Source organism: Thalassophryne amazonica, chromosome 20 (assembly GCF_902500255.1).
Source record: "Thalassophryne amazonica chromosome 20, fThaAma1.1, whole genome shotgun sequence".
In the NCBI taxonomy this organism is placed as follows: Eukaryota; Metazoa; Chordata; class Actinopteri; order Batrachoidiformes; family Batrachoididae; genus Thalassophryne; species Thalassophryne amazonica.
In genome coordinates this window covers 51,756,408-51,783,053 of record NC_047122.1, presented here as the reverse complement: position 1 = coordinate 51,783,053, position 26,646 = coordinate 51,756,408, and the positions used below count along the sequence as shown (strand labels likewise).

Sequence of the window (26,646 nt, the reverse complement as noted above, 5' to 3'; positions counted from 1 at the left end):
CTATTTATGACTGTTAGAGTAATAGATGGCTTCAAAAACTTTAAAAGCTGTTGGATCTGAACATTATTATAGGACTATTAATTGGTTTAATTTTAGCAATTTTGCCTTTTCACTGCCTATGAAATTATTGTCAGTATATATTTTTTAAATATAACACCAAATGACAGCATAAATCATCTTAAAACATTACATACAAGTAAGTCTAGAACTTAACCCTCTCATGAGCAAGTAAATTTCCAACAGTATCAACAAAAACTCCTTAACCACTTTTTTTTTTTTTTTTTTTTTTTAAAGGAAGAAAGCTCAAGCAGACCAGACTCAGTGAGGTGGCCCCTTGCTGTGGCCATTCTATCAAGATGGGACACAATGCCAGATTGACACAACATATATTAACTTATAACAGGAATGCTGTACCCGAGACAGCCAAATATACCTCATTATGCCCGATGGAGGGATAACAGAAATCAAGTTCCAGGGAAACTAATGTGTGGATATCTACATCACCCAAACTCCTCTGTCCATTGACGCTGTGACGCCATGAGATTTTCCCAGGCATCTCTCCATCTCAAAGGCAAAGGGACCCATAGTCATGATGTCAGTGCTGAGATGAGTAAATACCATTTTTGAAGCAACCATGAACCCATTTAAACAGGTGTGGGTAAAAGTGTGCCATTAAGGGTCAAGATGGTGCAGGTCTTCGTTGCAACTGAGAATCTCAGCAAGTGATGAATTGCTGATGTATTCCTCTAGTCAGTTTAAAAGTCCAGATCACAGTGAAATCACCTACTGAAGTGATGGGTAACAACAAAAACCTGCACCTTCTTGGCCCTTCATGCCCACCTCTGCATTTTAACATCATTTTATCTTTTTAACATCCACACATTTTTACTTGGAAGGAACATCAGACAATGCTAACACGAGTGGAATCATTTGGTGTTTAATTTGTACAGTCTTAATCATGTAACATCTGCTGGAGCTTCAACAGTGTCAACGTCGGGTCCAGATGCATCAAAATTTCAAATTTGGTAAATGATCTGGACTTGTATCCATGAAGCAGCCCAAGGCTTAAAAATAGCTCCTAGTCACGTTATTCTAAGAAAAATCTGAGAATTCTTTGATTTCTTAGAGATTTCTTAGAATTTTCCCTTGGTAAGATGAAAGTTGTCCGCAAAGCACCTTAGGCCTTAAGAGAGCTCCTAAGGTGCCAAATTGGTAAGAGGAGGGAGGAGGACTTTTAAGAAGGCTAAGGCCTGGTTCACACAGCAGGATAATTAGGCCGATATCGGACCCGATCTTCCCCTTTCAACAATCTTAAGGACGCCCCAACAATAATGATGACGCTAAAGATAATCTTATCAGATATTCCTGCCGTGTGTGGTGTGTTAAGAGCACTCTGATCTGCTCAGAAGGACGTCAGGAGCACTCCGATCGCAAATCATGGATATTCAACATGTTGGATTGTCTTGGCCCGATATTGCAGTGTGTATTGTGTCCTCCAACCACAAATGAGCACGCAGCCTGCTGAATGTGACGTGCAGCCAATCAGAAAGTGATGTGACGGATGTACGGAGCAGAAAATAAAATCAAAAAAGCTGTTCTGACTTACCAGAAAGTCCGTTGGTCATGCTGTCTTCACTCCTTTAAAGAACGCCTTTTCTTTTTCTTTTTGTATTGTTTTTTTCCCTCTGTTTTAAATAGTCCACAAAGTATCTCCGTTTGTTTACTTTGAAGTCACATTTTATCTCAAGAGATTTTGCGAGATTTCCTGTCTAAGCTAGGAATGTTAGTGTGTGAATCTGTTGTGTGTGGTGTTGTTGTCCGGCCGAACAAGACACACTGTACGACCAAACCTGTTAGATCTATGATTTTTTTTTTTCTTCACGTGTGTGGTCTCTCAGGTTATGGAAACCTAAAGATAATTTTAAATCCTGTCGTGTTGAACCAGGCTTATGATAGGAGTTTCTGTCCCCTCCTTCCTTAGACTTGCTCCCAGACACCTGCTGGCTCGCTCTGAGACTAAGATTCCTTGGCCAGGAAATTGTAGGCTAAGTATAGGAGCTCTTTGAGAGGACGTTGAGTTGCTTCACAGATACGGGCCCAGATCTTATTCTGATGAATAGAAATATTTTTTCTGCATTGTAAAGTGATATCCAGGAACTTGGAGGGTTTCTATGGTAAAAAATTGCTCGACAGACCAAAGGAAGCATCACACCAAAAAATAAAATAAATGGTGCTTTTATCCACACATTAACATTAAGTGTGAGCTGTATCACCAGTCCACCTGACTAAAAGGTAACACCGATTGGGCACTAAATGATACTGATTGAGTCAAACTGTGACCGGACGCTCTGGGAATTTGCACATATGGCCTTTGCAATGTGTGCTAGAGGGGCCACAGATGTCACCCACTTTACAACAGCTTCCCAGTGTTCTCAGACCACAGGTTGTGACCAGTACTTAATGCTGCAGTTACTGCTCACATAGTCATCTTCAAGTCCTTTGTGCAGATAACACTTTCTGATCAGGCGTAAAAATATACTGTGTTTCTCGCTTCAGCATAAGCTCTCCTTCAAAAGAACAGAGGTTAACACACAGTCCTCAAGACACTCTTTATATTATGATCTGAAATTGATTTTGCAGATAAGGAGGGCAGGAAGCAGGAGCTAAAATGGTGAAAACCAATAACAGAGTTTTGCCAACAGGGTGGCACATGCAAACGTGCAGCGTTCCCAAACCTTCCACCAGCTGTTTAATGCATCTGCTGCAGGCGAGAACACTTCACACTCCTTTATTTCTGTTTCTTTTCTTCATCGCTCTCCTCCTCCTCCTCATTTGCATTGCACACTCATGTCTCCCGCGGTGATTAAAATCAAGCGCCCACCCAGTGAGAGGGGGTTGGGATGAGAAATGGCTTCATGAAATTTTGAGAAGTGAACAAATCATTTCCAGTCTTCTACTGTGTAAAGTCTTGTTAATTTTAACATTTGCACAAAATAAAATCTGTGCAGAAAATAAGATCTGATTACATCTTTTGCCTTTTGAAATGGCTGTTTTTAACACTTTCTTCACAGCAGTGCTGCTGTCTAACCAGCCAGGTAACATAAAAAGTACTCACACAGCGACCCTGTGAAAGCAATATGCGTAATTAATATGCATAAATTAATATATATAATATGCATATTAATATGCTGGTCCATATGTGCATTAGGGCATCTAACCATGATTTTTGTATTCACCTGAACATTTTTTTTTAATGAATTTACTTTTAAATGACTCCATTTACTATTTGTTGATTAGTTGACTATCCTTTAATTTACAGTTAAATCATAAAATCTTCCCATAACTTCCAACTTTGCATTCAAATATTTTGTTAGAAAAAGTAGTTATTATATAAATTGATAAAATATCCCAACATATATAAGCTATAAAGTGGTAAAAATTTCTTTTTCTATCAGATCTATTGGAAATCGTAGTTGGAAGCAAACATTGTTACCGTAACAGCGGTTAAAAGCCACAAAATCATCCACGCTCTGGTCCTCAGTAAACTGGCTTTAGAACAGACTTTGCTCTGAAATTACTCAGTGACCACAAGCTTCTGATTAATCCCATTTAACTTCTTCCATAAAATAACAAGAAATCCCTGTTTTTAACCTTTGACGCAAAGGCAATTTTAATAACTGGTAAGTAAAATTGATCAGTTGAAGAGACGATGTTGAAATCACAGTTGAACACATTTTTTAATTGTAGAAGGAAGTTTTGCATTTTTCGCAATCATTGCCATCAGAATTAAGTTTTACACGATTCACATGGTCTGTCATTACAACCAGGACCAGATAGTTGAGGTGTAAGTAGGTTAGCTGGCACTAGTCACCCAGACCTCTGCAGTTTTTTCTTTTTTATCTGTCAAGCAGCCAGGGGCTCCACTAGGGATTTTGGGCCCCATGAAAAAAATCTTACTGGGCCACCCCCCCGCCCCCATATTATTTTGTCAGTATTATAATTGTATTAGGGGCCTATCTGGGCCCCCATCAGTCATGGGCCCCTAGAGTCCTTCTCCTCATTCTCCTCTTTTCGGCACCCCTGCTGCTTGCACTAATGATGAAGGAAAAATTAAACACAACAGCAGGAAATGTATTTGTTTCAAGAATAAATTCTCTGCATTTTCTTTGTCTGTCCTTCAGTGATCACCATCATGTCAAGGTCGCACGCGGACCGTAATGTCTACCCATCTGCAGGAGTGCTCTTTGTCCATGTTCTGGAGAGAGAATACTTCAAAGGAGAGTTTCCGCCTTACCCGAAGTCTGGTACAACATCCTCATATTTTCCTTTGAATTACTTTGTAGTTGGTGATGTAGTCTGTACGATACACATGCATGTGTTATACCCTCCAAGAAAGCACTGGGATTTTTGTACACCCACTTAAAATGCAGTTTCCTACTATTGTACCATTTGCCGGTGTCTGTCGCTGCAAGCAGTAAGTTAAGTGTAACGCTGATAACTTGCCGTGCTTAATATACTTCACAATAAAGGCATTTTAATGCCAAAGCAGTGACAGATGCACAGTGGGTAAAGACTTTTATTGTGACACAGTGTCATTGTGGTGCACCAACATTAGCAAAATCAAAAGGGCAAAGTTTTCCCACCTTTTTAGAATTCGAGACCTGATTTAACAAGAAATCAAGCATCCTCTTGGACTGGGATTAAAATATTGAACATTTCTGTTTGTAGCAGAAATTGCCTGAAGTTATGGCGTTCAGGTGTTTGATTACTTGACTAGTTAGCTAAGTAACGGTTAAACAGCTATTCAGTTTGCAGTTAGTTGAGCACATGCTGTCAATGTCCGTGTATTGGCGACACGCAAAATGTTTCCAGTGCTGTTGGTACTACGTCCATGTCGACTGTAACTAATGAGTGCTCTACTTACAGGCGATGCCAGCAATGACCCAATCACGTTCAACACCAACCTAATGGGCTACCCCGACAGGCCGGGCTGGCTGCGCTACATCCAGAGGACTCCTCACAGTGACGGAGTACTCTACGGCTCCCCCACTGCAGAACATGTTGGCAAACCTACTGTCATAGAGGTGGGCGGTGGGAGGACGGTCAGGTAGGCCTTTGCCACCAACGGGGAACAGGTCCTGTTCTTGGTGAAACGTTGGTACACAGCATGAATGGAGACCCCCCCCCACCCCCCCCCCCCCAATGATTACAGTGATCCTGCTCCAAACTGGGGGGATGTGAGCAGGTTCACTCAATCCCACCAAGTTTCACCAATAGGCTCTCAAACCTGTTCCCTGGTGGTAAAAAAGCCTAAGAATGTAAGAACTAAGGTTTTCTTGGAAGCATTCGTCCTTTCCAGCTAATGTATCTTGTATCCTGGTCAGCATTGTGCAGAGAGCCTTTGCCATGTAATCTTCATTGATCTGGGTTTAAACTTTCTCCTTTGCGTGTGTTACAGATAACGGCCTATAATAGACGTACTTTTGAAACGGCACGGCACAACTTGGTTATAAACATCATGGCCACAGAAGGTAAGCGGCACGAGGATGTGATCTTAGCTCAGCAATCACAGGGTAAATTCCCTGACTATATCTAAAGGCACGTCCAGGAGTGAGTGTAATGTCTGGCTTTACTCAGTCTGTAATGTTGTAGTTATGAACAGTATTAAAGTGCAAGTGGCCGGACCAGCTCCGCTAAAGCTGTGCCCGTTTGTGCCGCAGCTTCCCGCTGCTGCCTCTCGCCGGGCTGCTGAGTTTTTACGCCGGTGCTGTCGTCTGCGGGCTCTTAGACGTGGCGTTTCACCTGAGCTCCTCCGGCCGTTGAAACACACTGCGTCACTGGCTGCTGAGGAGCAGAACTTCCGCATGACCTCATTAAACCTGCTGATCCCACCGAGATCCTTAGTTTGGGTCTCATTAACATCAGATCATTGTCTCTGAAGTCATTGCTGGTGAATGACTTAATTGTGGATCATCGTCTGGATATGCTTGGATTATGTGAAACCTGGATTAAATCCACAGCAGTCCTTCCTCTGAATGAGGCCTGCCCACCGGAGTACACTTTTAGTAACGTTTCACGTGATGTGAAGAAAGGCGGGGGTGTTGCTTTTATTTATAAATCCAGGTTACTTTAGTAACTGTTGGGGGTCAGAAATATAATTCATTCGAGCATCTGATTCTCCGTTATGCCCATGATGCTAAGTACTGTCAGGGTCATAAAACTGGAAATCAGCTATGTTATATTGTCACTGTCTACAGGCCTCCTGGCCCATATTCTGATTTTTTAGATGAATTTGGCACGTTCATCTCTAGTCTTTCAACTAGTGTAGACAACATTTGATTATGGTGACGTTAACATTCATATAAATAAGCTCTCTGATCCCCTCAGTAAATCATTTATGGAAATCATGGATGCATTAGAATTTCAGCAGTTCGTTCATGGTTCAATGCATATCAGTGGTAATACTCTGGATTTGGTTCTTGCACGTGGCCTTGCTGTCACAAATATCGACATCTTGCCTCTTGCATCAGTGGTCTCTGACCACTCGCTTATTAGGTTTACAATTACGCTGCCGCGTTTAGTGGAGCAACAACCTTGCCTATCATTGCGGCGACAAATTAAACCTTCAACTTTGACTGAACTCGAAGCAAGACTACCTGAAATCCTAACTTCAAGCTTGATGAAATTTCAGTCAGTAGACAGTCTTGCAGATAGCCTGAATTTAGTGCTAAAAACCACACTTGATAAGATTGCGCCTCCTCTATTAAAGCCACGCCTTCCCAAAGCACAGACACCCTGGTTCAGTAGTTATTTGCGTGACCTTAGGAAGAAGGCTAGAGGGTTGGAACGGAAATGGCGTAGTTCCAAACTAGAGGTGTTTCACCTTGCGTGGCGTGAAGCTATTTTAGATTATAAGCATGCTTTATTGGCTACGAAGCAGGCGTATTATTCTGAATTGATCAACAAAAACAAGCATAACTCAAAGTTCTTCTTTGATACGGTGGCATTTCTTATTCATGGACAGCCACCTGTTGGTCATTCTCCTTTTTCAGCACAGGACTTTCTGGACTATTTCGAAAAGAAAATAGAAGATATTAGGTTGAGCACATCTCAGCATACTTTGGTTGAATCATTGTATCCAGCTACTGAGCTGGGGACTACTACTGAGGTGCTACCTAGATTCACGGAATTTAACAGTATCTCACAAGGTGTGCTGACGAAACTCGTGATGTCTACTAGAAGCACAACTTGTTTATTTGATCCTATACCAACAAAATTGTTTAAGGATCTTTGGCCCATTCTTGGGCCGACTGTGCTGGAAATTGTTAACCTTTCTTTAAACTCTGGATCTGTTCCAAATTGTTTTAAATCTGCAGTGGTTAAACCACTACTCAAGAAATCTAATCTTGATCCTGGTGAATTGAAAAATTATAGGCCAATATCAAATCTGTCATTCTGCTCTAAAATTCTGGAAAAGGTGGTTTCACGGCAGCTTGTGGACTATCTTACTGAGAATGACCTTTTTGAGCCACTGCAGTCTGCTTTTAGAAGACATCACTCCACAGAAACAGCACTTATTAAAGTAGTTAATGATCTTCTGCGAGCAATGGACTCGGATACTACTACAGCATTGGTGTTGTTGGATCTCAGTGCTGCGTTTGACACAGTTGATCATCATATTCTACTTGGTAGGCTAGAAAACTTTCGGGATTACTGGAACTGCTCTTGTGTGGCTGACGTCTTATCTGTCTGGTTGTTCCCATTGTGTTTTGTGCAATGACACTACCTCTGACTTTAAGGGCATGAAGTTCGGGGTTCCGCAGGGATCCCTTGCTTTTTTCCCTGTATATGGCACCCCTTGGGAACATTTTTGCGGTGTTTCGGGGTTGCTTTTCATTGTTATGCTGATGATACTCAGTTGTATATGCCGATAGCTGCTGGAAATCCTGTCCGCATAAAATCTTTACAGGACTGTCTTGCAGCAGTGAGAAGTTGGATGTCTAGCAACTTTCTACTTTTGAACTCTGATAAGACTGAAATGATGGTTCTTGGCCCAGCAAGACATCGGCACCAATTTGATCAGCTGGCGCTTAGCCTAGGTTCATGTGTTATACATCATACTGACAAAGTGAGGAACCTTGGGGTAATCTTTGATCCTACGTTGTCCTTTGACCTCCACATTAGGGACATTACGAGGACTGCTTTCTTTCATCTGAGAAATATAGCAAAGATTCGCCCCATCCTGTCTATGGCTGATGCTGAGACTCTGATTCACGCATTTGTCTCTTCTAGATTGGATTATTGTAATGCTTTATTTTCTGGTCTGCCGCAGTCTAGCATTCGAGGACTTCAGTTGGTGCAGAATGCTGCTGCCAGAATTTTGACACAAAGTAGAAGGTTTGACCACATTACTCCCATTCTGGCATCCCTTCATTGGCTACCGGTTTCTGCCAGATTGGATTTTAAAGTTTTATTGTTGGTTTATAAAATTGTTCATGGACTGGCGCCTTCCTACTTGGCGGACTTGGTTAAGCCCTACGTACCTGCGAGGCCTTTGCGTTCGCAGGGTGCAGGGCTTCTGTGTGTTCCGAGGATGAACAAAAAGTCTGTGGGGTATAGAGCCTTCTCCTACCGTGGTCCGGCTCTTTGGAATGATCTACCTGCTGTTATTCGGCAGTCTGACACGGTGGAGATTTTTCAATCAAGACTGAAGACCCACTTTTTTAGACTGTTTTATCATTAATTTTTTAATCTGTTTGTGTTTGCTTTGTAATTTTTTTTTATTCTACTGTGTTTTATCTTTTAACTGTGCTTTTCTTGCTTTTAATTTTGAATTTAGATTAATTTGTGTTGTTGTGAATTATGTGAAGCGCCTTGGTGCGACTTTGTCATCATTTGGCGCCATATAAATTAATAATAAATTAAAGTGGGTGAGCACGCATCAGTGTTTAAATAAGTAGCCGAGTAAAGATTAATGCAGGCCCAATTTAAACAAACAAATGCAAATTGTCTGTGATTCAGTAATCTGTAATGGCTCCAACTGTTTGCGTTAAATATTTATGCTCTTGAGTTTGACCTTTCAAGGTCAACCAAGGTCAAATGTTATGTGGCCAATAGAAAGCGGCCGGGTCTTACGGAAGAAGCCCCTCCTCAGCTGTTGGCTTGTAATCACTCAGCAGCTAAGTTTAGCTGATAAGTGTATGTTAGCTCATTTTAAAAAGTTTCTTTACGTTTAATGAGTTACGCATGCACACATTTACCTCTGCATGGATCCTGTCTGTTCTAAGATACACTTTTAATGATGTTTTTGCCTATTCTGTGGCGACAAGAAGGAGTTTTTCTGATTGCCCCACCCATTAATAGTAATGAGCTGGTTACCCTGCTGCCGTGTTTGTGTTTTAAATCAAAAATATACAGACATTAATTTAGTTTTGGTGCTTAGTGGAATGATGGCTCAGAGAACAGAGTTGTTGGTTGTAAGACCCCAAGAGCTCCCCTTTAATGTATTTGTAGTGTGCAAGTGTATTGTCTCAAAATACAGGAATTGGATCAGGACTCAGTAACAACCCTCATCTGGTCTTCCCAGTTAATATACTTTAAACTAACGTGGAATTTTTTTTTACAAAAGCAGTATTTTACTCACCTGTTACTGCAGAACCCCCCACAGTTTAATTTTGGTTTTGTTTCTACGTTTACTGTTTCAGTCCCTTGAGTGACTGTAAACGATCACTTCAGATTGTTAACAGCTCCTTTTTGTACTGGTGGGTTAGTTTACATGTTACACATTTCTGCATCTGTATGTTGTGCACCAGATATGGTGCACATTGTAAAATCTGAATGCGGGGCAGATGTTCCCGTCGCTAACGTGACGAATGCTGTCTGTATATTGTGATGCCAACTGGCCTCAGAAGCTGCAGACCAGTCTCACGTTCCTGCAAGATCGAGAAACTGTACAGCTTCCTCACTCACGACCTGGTTCCTCTTCCTCCGTACGTGCAGAATTCCCGCTGCCCTACCAGGCGGAGTTCTACATCAAAAACATGAACGTGGAGGAGATGCTGGCCAGCGAGGTGCTGGGCGACTTCCTGGGTGCGGTGAAGAACGTATGGCAGCCAGAGCGCCTCAACGCCATCAACATCACCTCAGCGCTGGACCGCGGAGGCCGCGTGCCTCTGCCCATCAACAACCTCAAAGAGGGGTGAGCGTATACGGAATTGGATGCATCCTTGATCTTTGGAGCTGATGTAAATCTGATCCGGTTACAACTCAAACTGTGTTACATTTACGTTTGACCTTTTAACCTGACTCGTGCAAATGATCATGTTGGCGTCACTCTCTGTGTGAGTGGACCACAGACTACAGCACCCTCCAAAAGTATTGGTCCTCTTGATATTTCACACATTTTAATTTTTTTATGCCATTTCAAATACAAAAAGTAAATCAGGCTTCTCAACATAAAAATGTCTATCTAAAATTATCTTCTTTAAACTCAAACTCAAAGCAGATCTCCACAACTTGATATAAATTAACTAAAAATATAAAAGCCAAGATGATGGGTTACATAAGTAATGAGCCACTTTGGTATAATACCTGTAAATAATCAGGTTTTTGTCCGTTTTCTTCAGACAAGTCGGGATGGATACATGAACATTTCCAAGTCACTAAATATGTCTCGGACTTTATTTACATCAATTATGAAGACATACAAACAGTATGGCACTCTATGGTAAATCTGTGTGGAGTAGACAGTTCTCAAAAACTGAGTGACTGTGCAAGAAGAAAAAGAGTGAGGAAAGCCACCAAGACAACCCAGAAGACATTATAGGATTATGTGGCTCTGATTGGAGAAACTGTGCATAGTGCATGTTCCAGCTTCATGATGAAGTGGTATAGAGGAGGGTTTTCTTTCACCAAAACATCAAATCTAGGCTTGCATCTCAGATGTACCTTCTGGAAAATTGTAGCTGAACTTTCAGGTCTTCTTTCTCTCATGGCCCGTTAGGACAATTAACCTGACAATGAGCCACATTATCCCTGATATTTGTGATAAAATGCTGAGAAAAGGCAGAAACAGTCAGTCCACACCAGCTAGCAGCCACTGCTAGCAGTCTCTGATAGCAGGGTTCTGGACTCTGCTCACTGATACACACTACCTGTCACTCGAGGTGACCTTGATGCCCCCCGCGCTAAAATTGGACATTTTAACATGGGCTTCTATGGGAAGTAACACCTGTTTGCAGCTTCAAGTGGCCATTTGATGAACTGCAACATTTTCCCCTTCTGGGTTTGTTTGCTTCATTTCAGATGTCTGGAGGTTGGGACTCACTCAGTAACAATACTTGGCAGATACTTGATACTTACACCGTCACCCCCATAGATTTTTAGGATTGTTTAATTGATATTTTTGGACACTGATTCAGATTAACTCAGTTTTTGTCGGAGAGGAGGATGCTGAGGAAACTGTTCACCATTTGTGACAACACCTCCCACCCCCTACATGCCACACTGATGTGATGTCAGAGCACCTTCAGCAAAGGACTGAGGTCACCGAGGTGCACCGCAAAATGCCACAGGAGGTCCTCCCTACCTGTGGCAGTCAGACTGTATAACTCCTCCCCCTTCTGCAGAATGAATACATAATGATCGGAGTTTTTCAGTTACTCAGAGCTATGTGCAATACTGTCAGCAACTTGTGCAAGTATCTTCAGTCATTATGCATAAACATGTTGTCCTCACTGTAGAAAAAAAAGCAAGGTAGCTCATTTTGGCACTCTGGCAAAACAGTCTCCTTAATAAATTAAAGTTTTTCTTATTCTTATTATTCCCGTTGGTGCCACTGGGGAGTCCTCTCATATTTTAGTACTCCCTGCGCAGGGAACAGTTGGAGCTACGTGTGACTACAATACCATCAACCAACCAAGCTGAAAACTCCAACATAATGCTGTTCTTCTTCTTTAAATATACTGTGCTAATGTAAATTAGGGTCCAGTTTGGTGTCAGTGCACTAGTAATTGAAGAATTCTAGGGTGCCGAAAACTGTGGGAACTCTGCAAACCAAGCGCCAGTTGTCGTTTTCTCTGAGAGCAGCAGTCTGTTGTCAGTTGGATAAGTACACTTGGCCTTCTTCACTGACAGATTGTTTTTTGTTTTTTTTTTCTTTCTGAAATAGTAATTGTCCAAACGAACTACCATAACACTGACATCTTAGGGCCCTGTCCCACTGGGGAGAGGATTAATTGCGCATGAATTGAGTATACAAATTGCGGGCGTTCGTTGTCTCCGCAACAAAAATGACCAAAAATGACAAATGTCCCAGTATGAATTACGGATATATTAATAATATATAGCGAATATATGATGAACAGTCACGGTTATATAACGCATGTAGTGAGGAAACTGATCCGACACATTGAGATTATCACGGCAGTATTACAGGTGTATTATGAATGCACACGTGCACGGCATCTGCATTAATTTAATTTAATTAGATTATAATGCTCCAAATCACAGCAAAAGCCGTCTCAAGGCGCCTTACATAAAACAAGTCAACATAAAATTGAATAAATAATTAAAAATGAATTAAAAAAAAAATCAAATACATAAATAAAAACAGAAGTAAAAGAATAAAACAAATAAAAATAAAAACTATCCATAAGAAAGAGAATAAAAATAGGTTTTGAGTCTTGACTTAAAAATGTCCACGGACTTGGACTGCCTCACGGTTGCAGGAAGACTGTTCACCAGGGTGGGTGCACGATACGAAAAGGCTCTTTGACCTGCTGACTTCTTCTTCATTGCGGTCATAAAAGCAGCGCACTCGGGCCGTCAGCATCACTGTTCACACCAACAGTACAGGCTCTGGAGCATTTGCTGGACTTGGACAAGTTGATCACAGAGTCAATGTTCATTTTGTCATGCGAGGGTTAACTGCTCATGAGTTTGGGGAGTGGGAGGGGGGAAGCCGCTCGGGGTGTAAGACCGTGTTTTTTTTTTTTTTTTGAGAGTGTCACAGAAAACAAACCTCAGCATGAGTTGTGGCTATAAACAGCAACTCTTCCTTTTGTTGGTGTTAAATAAAAGTCCTGGATTGCAGCAGCTACGTCTTTGTGGATTTACACAGCCGGACCGGCACTGACTGGCAGGTATGTCGCTTTCTGCCACATATAGTACTTTGGGTTTAGCGCATAGAGTGATTATGTATTGTGTATGAATTGAGTATATATGGAGTATGTAAGGCGGATATTATCCGCATCCAGATTTTTGAACAGCTCAAAAATCCTGGCTGCGGACATGCGTGCCTCTGCGGATAATCACGGGCGTGTTCGGATGATGGCCGACTCATACAGGCATGTTACACGGATATTGCGGATGTTTGGCGAATATGGGCCAATTTCGTGCGCAATCCATACGCAAATCCTCCTACACGCCAGTGGGACAGGGCCCTTAGGATCCAAAAGTGTTTAAGTTGACAGAAAAGGGAAGACTTTCAGTTCCAGGCCTCAGCAGGATAAATATGTAAAGTGGGGCTCAGGACAGTTTTGTAGTGTTTGAAACCCGTCTACTCCTGTCCCCAGTGTGTACGTTATGGTCGGCGCCGATGTTCCCTTCTCCTCCTGCCTGAGGGAGGTGGAAAACCCACACAACCAGCTGCGCTGCAGTCAGGAGATGGAACCCATCATCAGCTGCGACAAGAAATTCAGAGCCCAGTTTCACATCGACTGGTGTAAGATTTCTCTGGTGAGGACTGAACACAAGAGGATGTTGAGTGGTTGCGTAAGCTGTGGAGTTGCTCATTCGTGCTCAGTGAACCTTCTCTTCCTGCTTCAGGTTGACATCACCAAAGTTGTCATGGTGTACAGTAACCGTCCCGACCCGGGTCCGGGGATCCTGTCCGATTTCGGCGAGTACAATCCGCCGTCCGAGTCTCTGAAGAGCCGCGACTACTTTGTGGACTTCATCGTCACGCTGGCCGTCCCCTCCGCTGTGGCGCTGGTGCTCTTCTTCATCCTCGGCTACACTATGTGCTGCCGACGGGAAGGGTTGTAAGTGTGCCTTGCTCTTATACTTTGGCGCAGTAACGGCTGTAAAAGTACACAAACTGAAGCATGAAATGAGAATCTGGACGTGTAGCGCAGGGCGCAGTTAGCATCGTTTGAAATAAGAGCAGTAATCTGGACTGGAAATGCAGCTTGTCATGACCATCCAGCTGTGCGCTCTGTTTGGTGTTAATGCACCCCCCATATATTTGTGTTACAGGTTTTTGTTAATTTTGTCAAGTGTGTGAAGCATCGATGCTCAACCATTCATCAATCCATCCATATGTCCGTGATGCATTATTTACAGGCTGGGAGAGACACCCCCACCCACCCAATCATCTCCACCCTACAATCCATTTGCTTGTCTAGATGTCGTTTTAACTATTAATATAGTATTTAATTCATCCCATTGTGTTTTGTTTCTAGGGAAAAAAGAAACATGCAAACACCAGAGTAAGTGTTTCACCTCTCTTGTGTTTTTCTTTTACCTTGGCTTCCTTGTAGCCCCGCCCTCTGTCTTTGCTTTGCAGTTTTGTCACTGACGGGTTATTCCCGCACATTCATGAACTCATCTATGTGTCGATATCCATTCATCCAACGGGCTGCTCGAAAACGTAATGTTCAGCTGTAGGGCGTTAATGAGCTTAAGCCAAATTAAAGATGAAGAACACATAAAGCAGACAGACGTTTCTCGGTCTTAACAGTGTCATGTATGTGTCGTATGTGCATGAATCAGTTGTCGGGCTCAGCTTTGTGGTGCTAATGAGTCGCATCTTCAGATATTTGAAACGTGTTTTGGTAAGACGACAACACAAGCTTTGTTTTGCTTCTGCAGCATTCAACTAGTGCACCACAGCGCCATCCACAAGTCCACCAAGGAGCTGCGCAGCATGTCTAAGAACCGGGAGATCTCCTGGCCACTGTCCACCCTGCCTGTCTTCAACCCAGTCAGCGGCGAGGTGGTGCCGCCCATCCACCCCGATAACTACGAAACCACCAGCATGCCCCTCATGCAGACACAGACGTGAGTCCTGGAGTTTGTTTTTAGCAGCTGCACTAGTGAAGGTGCTGTAGGTCCAGGAATTGCTTGACTATGACCACATCAGTCTGTGGATGGTTGACATGAAAAATGGTGCACACGGTCACCTCACTGACATTTTAGAATTTCAATTTGCATTTTGGCCACGAGGAGCCAGCGTATGAAGGCCAGTGTTTGTAAGAACTTGATGGTTTTATGCATCGTGATCAAACTTGCTACTGTACATTACGCCTTGCTGAGACCTTGGAAGTTCAGGGTTGGGCTCAGCAATGCAGGTTACGGACAGTATTGTCCTTAGTTTTTGGGGCGCAAGGTGCAAAAGCTGAATAAGCGTTCACACCAAGAGGTGGACACACATGTAGCACAGCCACTGGAGTCGAAACACCACTGCTGTTTAATATTGTCAGTCATTTCTAACCACCACACAAAAGTCTGTTAACCCCCAAAATGTGAATCAGCTGCAAATCGTTACTTATCCGCAAACCGTTAATTGCAAAATCTGAATACTGAACAAATATCTCCTGAAACGTGAACGCATTGGTGGGGAGAGGTGATCCGAGCAGCTCTCACTTCTGGTATCAAGCGCCCAGCCCCGCTGGGTGTGTCCTGCTCCGTGGACAGTGTCAGGTGAGGAGTTTGACTGAGATGGTCCATCTGTCAAACGGGGACGAAGGCCTCAAACTCACAGAGGACAGAAACCTCCCCCTCTGGTAAACGGCTCAATAATCATAAGAAACGTTGGAGAAAAACAAACACTAGTTTCTAACCTCAGGAAGGTCGACAACAAGCTACAACCTTATTTTTTATCCATATGATCCGCCCTCTGAACTGGAAAAATAATATTGACCTGAACGAGCAGACGGTGGAAAAATGGAAGCGTAGGGACCATCTACAAAGTGCAAAAATGACACCAGAAAAAATTCAATAAATTCAAGTGTGGTGTCACCAAATTCACTGCACACAGTGGTTTCCTGCTGGTTATACTACAGCACGCTTGACACCAGAAGCGAGAGCTGCTTGGATCACCTCCGCACCTTGACGGCTGTTGTGACTCCCTAGCGCCAAAAATAAATAAATAAAAAAAATAAAAATTTTTGCGGTGATATGGTTTGCGATCAAGACTTCCTGCAGTAATTGATCTATCAACTGAAATCCATAACTACTTAAACTGAAAGAAAGAAAAAAAAAAAAAAAAAAAAAATATATATATATATATATATATATATATATATACACATACAAGGTCTATTAGGAAAGTATCCGACATTATTTTTTCAAAAACCATATGGATTTGAATCACGTGTGATTACATCAGACATACTTGAACCCTCGTGGGCATGCGAGAGTTTTTTCACGCCTGTCGGTTACGTCATTTGCCTGTGGGCAGTCTTTGAGTGAGGAGTCGCCCACCCTCTCGTCGATTTTTTCATTGTTTAGGAATGGCTCAGAGACTGCTGCTTTGTTTGATCAAAATTTTTTCAAAACTGTAAGGCAAAACTGAGTGGACACCATTCGATAAATTCAGCTGGTTTTCGGTAAAAATTTTAACGGCTGATGAGAGATTTTGTTCTGGTAGTGTCGCCGTAAGGACGGCCCACGGCGCCTGACGGCGATCTGCGCTTCGAGGCGGCAGCGTCTCACCGTTTCAAGTTGAAAACTTCCACATTTCAGGCTCTGAATTCCCGCTCTGTGGGAAGTCCTTACAGCGACAGAAACGCCCCATAATCTCTCATCAGCCGTTAAACTTTTCACCGAAAACCACCTTAATTTCTCGAATAGTGTCCACTCAGATATTCCTCACAGGTCCAGAAAAAATTTTGATAAAGCAACGCGCGCCGTCTCGAGCAGCGTGTGAAACAAAGGAATTCAGCCGAGAGGGCGGGACCACATCTCACTCAAGGTCTGCCCACAGGGAAATGACGTCACCGACACGCGTGAAAAAACTCACGCATGCGCACGAGGGTTCAAGCATGATTGATGTAATCGCACGTCATTCAAATCCATATAGTTAAAAAAATAAATAAAAGGGTCGGTTTATTATCTAATAGACCTCGTGTATATATATATATATATATATATATATATATATACACTCAACAAAAATATAAACACAACACTTTTGGTTTTGCTCCCATTTTGTATGAGATGAACTCAAAGATCTAAAACTTTTTCCACATACACAATATCACCATTTCCCTCAAATATTGTTCACAAACCAGTCTAAATCTGTGATAGTGAGCACTTCTCCTTTGCTGAGATAATCCATCCCACCTCACAGGTGTGCCATATCAAGATGCTGATTAGACACCATGATTAGTGCACAGGTGTGCCTTAGACTGTCCACAATAAAAGGCCACTCTGAAAGGTGCAGTTTTATCACACAGCACAATGCCACAGATGTCGCAAGATTTGAGGGAGCGTGCAATTGGCATGCTGACAGCAGGAATGTCAACCAGAGCTGTTGCTCGTGTATTGAATGTTCATTTCTCTACCATAAGCCATCTCCAAAGGCTTTTCAGAGAATTTGGCAGTACATCCAACCAGCCTCACAACCGCAGACCACATGTAACCACACCAGCCCAGGACCTCCACATCCAGCATGTTCACCTCCAAGATCGTCTGAGACCAGCCACTCGGACAGCTGCTGAAACAGTCGGTTTGCATAACCAAGGAATTTCTGCACAAACTGTCAGAAACCGTCTCAGGGAAGCTCATCTGCATGCTCGTCGTCCTCATCGGGGTCTCGACCTGTCTCCAGTTCGTCGTAACCGACTTGAGTGGGCAAATGCTCACATTCGCTGGCGTTTGGCATGTTGGAGAGGTGTTCTCTTCATGGATGAATCCCGGTTCACACTGTCCAGGGCAGATGGCAGACAGCATATGTGGCATCGTGTGGGTGAGCGGTTTTCTGATGTCAATGTTGTGGATCGAGTAGCCCATGGTGGCGGTGGGGTTATGGTATGGGCAGGCGTCTGTTATGGATGAAGAACACAGGTGCATTTTATTGATGGCATTTTGAATGCACAGAGATACCGTGACGAGATCCTGAGGCCCATTGTTGTGCCATACATCCAAGAACATCACCTCATGTTGCAGCAGGATAATGCATGGCCACATGTTGCAAGGATCTGTACCCAATTCTTGGAAGCTGAAAATGTCCCAGTTCTTGCATGGCCGGCATACTCACCAGACATGTCACCCATTGAGCATGTTTGGGATGCTCTGGACCGGCGTATACAACAGCGTGTATCAGTTCCTGACAATATCCAGCAACTTCGCACAGCCATTGAAGAGGAGTGGACCAACATTCCACAGGCCACAATTGACAACCTGATCAACTCTATGCGAAGATGTGTTGCACTGCATGAGGCAAATGGTGGTCACACCAGATACTGACTGGTATCCCCCCCAGTAAAACAAAACTGCACCTTTCAGAGTGGCCTTTTATTGTGGACAGTCTAAGGCACACCTGTGCACTAATCATGGTGTCTAATCAGCATCTTGATATGGCACACCTGTGAGGTTGGATGGATTATCTCAGCAAAGGAGAAGTGCTCACTATCACAGATTTAGACTGGTTTGTGAAAAATATTTGAGGGAAATGGTGATATTGTGTATGTGGAAAAAGTTTTAGATCTTTGAGTTCATCTCATACAAAATGGGAGCAAAACCAAAAGTGTTGTGTTTATATTTTTGTTGCGTGTATATATATATATATATATATATATATATATATATATATACATACATATATATACACATGAGCAAAACCAAAAGTGTTGCATTTATATTTTTGTTGCGTGTGTATATATATATATATATATATATACACACGAGCAAAACCAAAAGTGTTGCATTTATATTTTTGTTGAGTGTATATAAAAAATCTCATGAATGATATTCATGTTTTTTGAGACCTGCGTTCATGTTTTGGGAGATATTTTTCAGTATTCATGTTTTGCAATTAAGGGTTTGTGGATAATTCATTATTTGCAGCTGATTCACATTTTGGGGGTTAACAAGGCTGCAGCAGATAAGTCAGCTGTTAGGCCACGTGTCCCAAATGAGCGTTTGTCTTTTTTTTTTGGTAGAAAAGTGCTGTGAGGGCACCAAGAAATTTTTAATCTCATCACTCTTTAAAAAAATAAAGTGCTTCTGGTGGGAATAAACAGTTAATGGATATGTTATAATGTATATGGTGATAAAAGCACTCGCCCTCAGCAGGAATACAGTGGATCCAAAAAGTATTCACAGCACTGCACTTTTTCCACATTTTATGTTACAGCCTTATTCAAAAATGGATGAAATTTATTTTTTCCCCTCAAAATTATATACACAACACCCCATAGTGGCAATGTGGAAAAAGTATTTGTTAAAAATAAAAATAAAAACTTAAGAAACCACATGCATATAAGTATTCACAGCCTGTCATGAAGCTCAAAATTGAGCTCGGGTGCATCCTGTTTCCACTGATCAGCCTTGAGATGTTTCTACAGGTTAACTGGAGTCCACCTGGGGTAAATTCAGCTGATTGGACATGATTTGGGAAGACACACACCTGTCTACATGTAAGGTCCCACAGTTGACAGTGCATGTCAGAGCTCAAACCAAGCATGAAGTCAAAGGAATTGTCTGTAGACCTCCGAGACAGGATTGTCTCGAGGCACAAATCTGGGGAAGGGTACAGAAACATTTCTGCTGCTTTGAAGGTCCCATTGAGCACAGTGACCTCCATCATCCATAAATGGAAAAGTTCAAATCCACCAAGACTTTTTCTAGAGTTGGTCGCCCGTCTAAACTGAGTGATCAGGGGAGAAGGGCCTTAGTCAGGGAGGTGACCAAGAACCTAAGGATGTGGTTTTTCATAATAACCTTGTAATTTAAAAATCTGCCCACCTCTCACATTACACCAAAGGAATTGTACGTGAATTTCTGTTTACATATTGATTTCAGGAACCTGCAAAACCAGATTACAATACCACAGCAGCGGCCATCAGGTTAGTGCCACTACTTTTTAAATATTCTTGTCCTTCTGTGTGTGTGTGTCTGTGTACATGATATTAAACACTTTTGGCTTTAGTTTAATTTCCAAACCTGTTGTAAAGTCCCCTTAGAAATCAGGAATGTATGTTAGTAACTGAGCAGCAAACCAGGCGTTTGTGTGTGAGCGCCCCCCTATGGCCATGGTGTTACGCTGCCACTAACTGGCTGCTCTTTCTGTTTACTGCTAACGAAGGAGATAATTATGTCATGTCAACATTTCGAAGGCTAGAGGTAGGTGTTACTGTCCAGGTCATGCTGTCTTATGTAGAAGTACAAGTCAGCCAGCGAGCTGTTTCTGCTCAACGACTTCATTGAAGTGGCAGCACGTTACCATAAAAGAATTTGGTTGGAATTTTTTTTTCTTTCTGATTTCTTCCAGGTAAATGGTATTCCTGAAGAGAGGAAGGTGGCTGAAGCACTGAATTTGTGAGGTGGAACAGCTGACTTTGTCTGTATTTGGAATTTTGTTTTTCTAATATTTGTGCCAATCTACGTGTTTCAGAAGTCGCTATAAAAGTTGCCCATTGCAGTTAAATCTCAAGTCCGTGAAACACAGAAAAGAGCTTAGTGGAATACAGAGGTACATTAGGATATTTTGCGTACAGTTAAACTTGTATTTTACTTGCCTCGGCTTACAGTTTTAAATGAAAATGCATTTGTGTGTGTGTTAAGTGCAATTGCATAAAAGTAAATTCTTCCCAATAATAAAAAAATTATGATTAAAAGTGAGTTTTGTCTTCAAATTGTCCAAAACACATTTTATGAAGGCATCCAGACTGCACAACAGAATGAAGGCATTTATAAATAATATGGATACATTACACCCTGTACAGGGGTGCACTTACTACTTTTTTATGATCGAGGCCTGATACAATAAGCAAATTTTGCACAACAAAAATACACAAGTCTAATCAACACAATGAGACAAAGGTTTGTAATAAACACAGATTTACTGGAGAACACAGCCTCAAATCACATGACAAGTTTGTTCAGACCCACTTTTGAGACTGTCAAGAAAATAACAATCCAATCGAATATTTTCTTTTACCAAAAATACGACTCAATTTGTATACAACACAGCGTGGGTTCTGACACATCCCACACGAGTCAGTCTTTAATGAAAACATACCCAAATATTGTATAGAAAATGTCTGTAGTGGTACCATATTAAGTTATGAATTTAGCATAAATGCTTTGAGAACTGTTATATAAAAAATGAAAATACAAAAAGGTGTTACAAAACAAAAGTGTCAATCTGTCGTGTCAATAATTGAGGATAAACTGGTTCAGAAATTTTTTTTTTTTTTTACATGATAAGTATTACATAATGAAGGTAACAATATATACTAAGAACATATTCATGTCTTCACCTCAGTGCATTGCCAAATAGATGGTTTTAATTCTGACGTGGCCCTGATGCTGTAAAGGTCCTACAAACAAATTAGTGCCTCAAGATGTCACACTAAAGCACCAGCATCTTTGCTCAAAACACCCGCTTCCCATTGCCCCCCCACCCCACCCCCCAAACACACAATTTTTTTTTTCACCAAGGTGTTGTGAAGCCAAAAACCATTAGTGTCACTAAACCAAACACTTTTTTTATTTTGTGAGACGCCATTTTAACCTCCTCTGTACTTGGTTTCTTGGAAAGTCGCTAATCCTCAGTCATTTTCCATGTGGACAGTCACAACCGTCTCTTCACAAACATTTGGAGGGGGCAATGGTTTCACAGTGTGGGACTCTGCACTAAATGTGCACACGTAGCTGATCCAGCTATGAAAATGAGAAGAAAAGCTTGGATTACAGCACACAGAGGGTGTGTTCCTTCATTCTTTGCACAGGACACCATCACGCCACTATATCTTTACAAAGTAGTTGTTGGAAGTGTTTAAAATGTCATTTGTATAACCTTTAATAATAATGATAAAACATATATTCAAAAGCATTCAGTCTCGTATTCGCTATTTAAATTCAATAACCAAAATCTTTATGGCAGCAATAGTGGTATGTATTTTTAGCTGCAAGTGCAATTGTACAATAGCGTGTGTGCGCGCAACATGGAGCATTTTCTATGTTCTATAGTCTGAGGTCTGCCTTATATGCCTAAAGCAGTGATGCTCAAAATAAAGTCTTGTACAAATATATACAAACTGACGTGTGCTAACAGGACAGACAGGCGTTGGGATGTAAACCTCAGCGGTGTGTCTTAGACGGATAAATCCTCTGACACACTGGTATGGCTACAAATTTATATACAGAATATTTTCTTCACAACAGCAGTCATGGGCATAAAGTACAAAATAAGACCAAGGAAAAAATATAAAATATAGCCTTAATTTAAGTCATTAAATACTGTACATCACATAAATCTCAAAGCTGCACCAGGTGACCAAAGTACCTTTCAGCACAAGGCAAATGCTCACAAAAACAAAAAGGGGAAAAAACTTTTATAATTGCACTCCAAATGTTACTTTTGACAGTCTGGTGTTTGGTCCATATTCTGCACATTGAGATATATTTTTCTGAATAAGTAGATTATGGATCAGTGGAACAAAAAGGGTTTGCTGCAGCCTCCATTAAACTGTTCCTTCCAAACGGACAGCTTCTGGTGATCCCTTCAGGACTGTGACAAACTTTAACATGATGGGAAAAGTAGAAGCAACGCCGTAAAAGAGGCCTTAAAATTCCATCTTTTTGTCATTAATAAAATTCTGCTTATTTAAATGCCGTCATCTTTTCTTCTATTGGAACTCGATGATGTAAACATTGTGTTTTGTTTGTTTATTCGTTCTTCAATCCCTTTCCACGCCGGCCCAAAAGGATCCAGTCCCCTCTGCTGGGCATCTTTCTGTTCAGTGTGTGACCTTCACAGTAGTCCTGCTCAAACACAGAGTCCAGTTTAGTAAAGTTACTGTTCTCCTGTCAGTTTCTGCATTGTCACCAAAGACCACTGAGGTGGTCTCCTGCACCCGATTGTAAAATCAGCGAGTCTGTTGTGATCCCCACAAAGAGTTATTATCCCCCCTATCAGGTGCCAGGTGGAGTGTGGCTGCCCCTGTCTAGGCCCAGTATGACAAGACTGAGTAGTCCCACAGCCCCTAGTCTCTTCAGCAGGGACACACTGTCTTTGGGGATGACCACCTGGGCCAAGTCATTGGTGATGAGGGAAATTTCATGAGCCACACAAACAAAGACGAAGGTGCTGACCATTATGTTCAGAGAAGGGTTGCCTGGAATCAGGACCAGAATTCCTTTGGTGTCTGCCGCCAGCCAGATGTGGTACTGGCAAATGAACAGCTGAGGGAGACAAAAACTACTGTAAGTATTCCAACTTTGTTGGGCAGATATGTGAAACCATTGTACATTTTATGGCAAAAGTGCCACGTTTTTCCCTAAATATGTAAACAAACAAACAACACTTCATTTGTTTCTGTATGACAGAAATAAAGACAGACTGTTTTTAAAGTATTCCGGAATGGCATGGCGGCCATTGTGAATTTTGCCATTTATTGTTCTGGTGGGTATTCAGCATGGCAAGGAAGATTTTATTTTTTTTAAATATATGCCAAAAATATAGAGATTTTTTTTTGTTTTGTCCTTTTTACCATAAAACAAGTTAATTCCACATATCTGCCCTGCTATGCCACATAGACACATTCTGCATTTTCTTACACACTGAATTCAAACATTGATATATAAAAAAAATTTGTTTGACATGATACATAATTTTTTTTTAATATAGCACACTTAATACATTATAAAACCATTTAAAAATTCTGAAAACCTGATAAATACACATAAATAAATGTGTGATGAATTTCATCTGAACGATAATAATTACGTGTGATTTTTCAATATTTATGTGGCACCAGAGTAAAAGCCACAGGACATCAAAAACGTAAGAAAAATGTGACTACAGTATGAGTAATTGTGTTTTACCAACATTTTAATATTGCATGATCATTTGCAACTGTATTCTACTAGCCAGCACACTTACAAGAAATTGGAATATATATATATATACACACACACAGCTCATATATTCACTTTTGTTGGAACTGATTTTGTGCTGACATGCCAATAAAAAGGGGTGGGGATCAAACACTATTATTATAACTCTGGGATGCCTAAAACATTTGCACAGTACTGTATATCAAACTACCTGTGCAAAATCTGGTAGTTTTTCATCACAAAACAGAGTTGTAGTGATATTTTTCCAGATATCTGCCCTGAAACACATTACCAGTCAAAGGTTGTTACCATATGCACTACATTACTGTTTAGGGAGAAGAAGGAAAAAAAAATCCATCCAAAGAGCACAGGGCTTCTACAAGCAACCCCAGAGCTAAGGATTATGGGTTATGATCAAAGACCATTATATACTGTGGAGGGCTCGGCCCGCCCTAATTAATTTGGTATAAATGTTTGCAAGTGTCAAAAAAAGGCGGTAAGAAGGTACTACACAAGGAAGTGAAACAGTTTTCTTCTTTGTGTTACTTGCTTAAAATTCACAGTAATAAAACTGCAAAGGTCAACACAGAATCAATGTAAATGCAAAACAAAAAACAAATCTTACCTCTAAGGAGATCTTTCCAAACCATGCAAAGAAGGAGCTATATAAAGATCGGGCGTAGCCAGGAATGTTCCTGATTAGAATGAAGGCCAAAATCTGTGGATGAGAATGCAACAACATTGCCAATAGTCTGGTGGGTGAAAGAATAAGTAACAAAAAGGAAGTAAACTATGCCGTCATAAAATTCAACTCTAGGTGTGAGCACCTGAGTGATAAAGAACAGTAGCTGATTTTTTTTTTTTTCTTGCTTGTTCTTATGGTGACAAAATGGAAAATAAAAACCTACGTGGACCACAGAGATGTAAGGATGCATCTCATTGCACTCTGTTTTGTTTTTGCAGCTGCTCGCCCATATGGAATAAGTCTGGAATCAGTGGAAGAAAGAGGAACTTTAGTAGTAGTAGTACTTAGGTAACAGGTCTTAGGTAACAGACCCCATCCCAGTACTCTCCCTTTCATCCTTTCTCTTCATTTTGCACAGAGGGAAAAGCTGTAGGGTGAAGGGGAGAGCACTGGGAATGGGTCGTAATCTCATAGTTACAACAAAGAAGCGGAAATGCTTGACATACTTTCCTCAGTTAGTATAAATCCAATATCATATGGCAGACACTCCTCCATGAGCTACTGAAAAAAGTGTGTATTTCTATATTAAAGCTACAGTGTGTAGGGTATAGTGTCATCTACTGGTGAGGTTGCAGACTGCATTATGCTGTCACCAGTGATGACTTTGCTTCCTTTTACATTTTTGCCTCTTTGTTGACAGGGATTCATGATCCCTTGCCTCCTCTTGAGATAACAGTATTTATGATAAGGCTGCGACGCTATGACTGGCTGATTTCCGGTCCGTTATTTTCCCATATCCGACTGGTTACCGTGACAATCAGTTCGAAACCTGTATCCCATTATTTACAAACCAGAAACCTAAATACACAATTAGAAAAACCAAGTTGGACATGAACATACTCCATAAATATCTAAACAGCATCGGGAAAAAAAACACACACACAGATTGAAAGCTTATCAGCTAACAACTGGACCATCTGTTAGCAAGTTCTTCATGGAAGTGAACCGAATAGGTCTGACTACGAACTCAAAACCATCAGCAGCTTTCATATTCAGGCAATACCGTAAGTTTGTGTGTTTTTACACACACACACACACACATACATACATATACATATATACATACATACATACATATTCATTTTTCATTTCCTTTATTTATTTATTTCATTCATTTAAAAGAAAAAAAAAAAACAACAAAAAAAACATAAAAGCAGAAATAAAGCATCTCCATTACCAGAATGAAAAGGAGCAGAGAGAAGAACAAGTCTTATATTTTCTGCCCCTTTTTACAATACAATATTTCAATATCCAGCGTCATTTTTCAACATTATTTAACAGATTGTATTTCTTTAACTTGTCACATACCACTGACTTATTTCAGAATTATGACCATTATTAAATAGATTACATCTCTGACAGGTTACATTTTTAAACTTAAAACATTTTATACATTATTAACAAATTACATTTTTTTTTAACTTCCTTACAGCCCACTAACTTATTTTATAGTTTCATACTTACTTAATACATCTAGTTTAATACGTTTTTTAAATAATTTAAGCGACCTTAATTCTTTAATTTCTTTGTTGAGATTGTTCCATAATTTTACACCATTTACTGCAATACTCCGTTCTTTTACTCTGGTTCTGTATCTTGGTTTTCTAAAGACTTCTATTCCTTTCAGTTTATAACTACTTACTCTTTTCTCAAACATATTTTGAATGTTTGTTGGTAAAGTATTTTTATTTGCTTGGTACATTGTTTGTAATATTTTCAAATCGACCAAATCACGAAATTTAAGTACCCTGTACTTAATGAACAATGGATTAGATGGATCTCTAAAACCACTGTTGCTAATCACCCTTAAAGCCCTTTTCTGCAGAATAAAC

The 26,646-nt window shown here is 41.0% G+C and overlaps 2 protein-coding genes across 6 annotated transcripts in view; one reads left to right on the top strand and one right to left on the bottom strand.

Moving 5' to 3' along the window:
* sgce (sarcoglycan, epsilon) overlaps positions 1 to 20,815 on the top strand; it is a 29,466-nt gene extending 8,651 nt beyond the window's left edge. For 2 of the 4 annotated variants that reach the window (XM_034161547.1, XM_034161550.1), the window contains 11 exons: positions 4,182 to 4,304; positions 4,927 to 5,084; positions 5,459 to 5,531; positions 10,000 to 10,198; positions 13,575 to 13,737; positions 13,828 to 14,042; positions 14,463 to 14,489; positions 14,872 to 15,060; positions 20,029 to 20,072; positions 20,312 to 20,349; positions 20,498 to 20,815. In XM_034161547.1, the coding sequence (XP_034017438.1) occupies positions 4,182 to 4,304; positions 4,927 to 5,084; positions 5,459 to 5,531; positions 10,000 to 10,198; positions 13,575 to 13,737; positions 13,828 to 14,042; positions 14,463 to 14,489; positions 14,872 to 15,060; positions 20,029 to 20,072; positions 20,312 to 20,349; positions 20,498 to 20,548 (1,280 nt within the window). In that variant the 3' untranslated portion in view covers positions 20,549 to 20,815. The remainder of the gene's footprint in view (positions 1 to 4,181; positions 4,305 to 4,926; positions 5,085 to 5,458; positions 5,532 to 9,999; positions 10,199 to 13,574; positions 13,738 to 13,827; positions 14,043 to 14,462; positions 14,490 to 14,871; positions 15,061 to 20,028; positions 20,073 to 20,311; positions 20,350 to 20,497) is intronic. The other 2 variants (XM_034161548.1, XM_034161549.1) reach the window with 2 other exon arrangements.
* Positions 20,816 to 22,104: 1,289 nt separating this feature from the next.
* LOC117502491 (N-acetylneuraminate 9-O-acetyltransferase-like) overlaps positions 22,105 to 26,646 on the bottom strand; it is a 38,821-nt gene continuing 34,279 nt past the window's right edge. For both annotated transcript variants that reach the window (XM_034161545.1, XM_034161546.1), the window contains exons 15-17: positions 24,978 to 25,055; positions 24,695 to 24,787; positions 22,105 to 23,415 (exon numbers count right to left, since the gene is read on the bottom strand). In XM_034161545.1, coding sequence (XP_034017436.1) covers positions 23,146 to 23,415; positions 24,695 to 24,787; positions 24,978 to 25,055 — 441 coding nt within the window. In that variant the 3' untranslated portion in view covers positions 22,105 to 23,145. The remainder of the gene's footprint in view (positions 23,416 to 24,694; positions 24,788 to 24,977; positions 25,056 to 26,646) is intronic.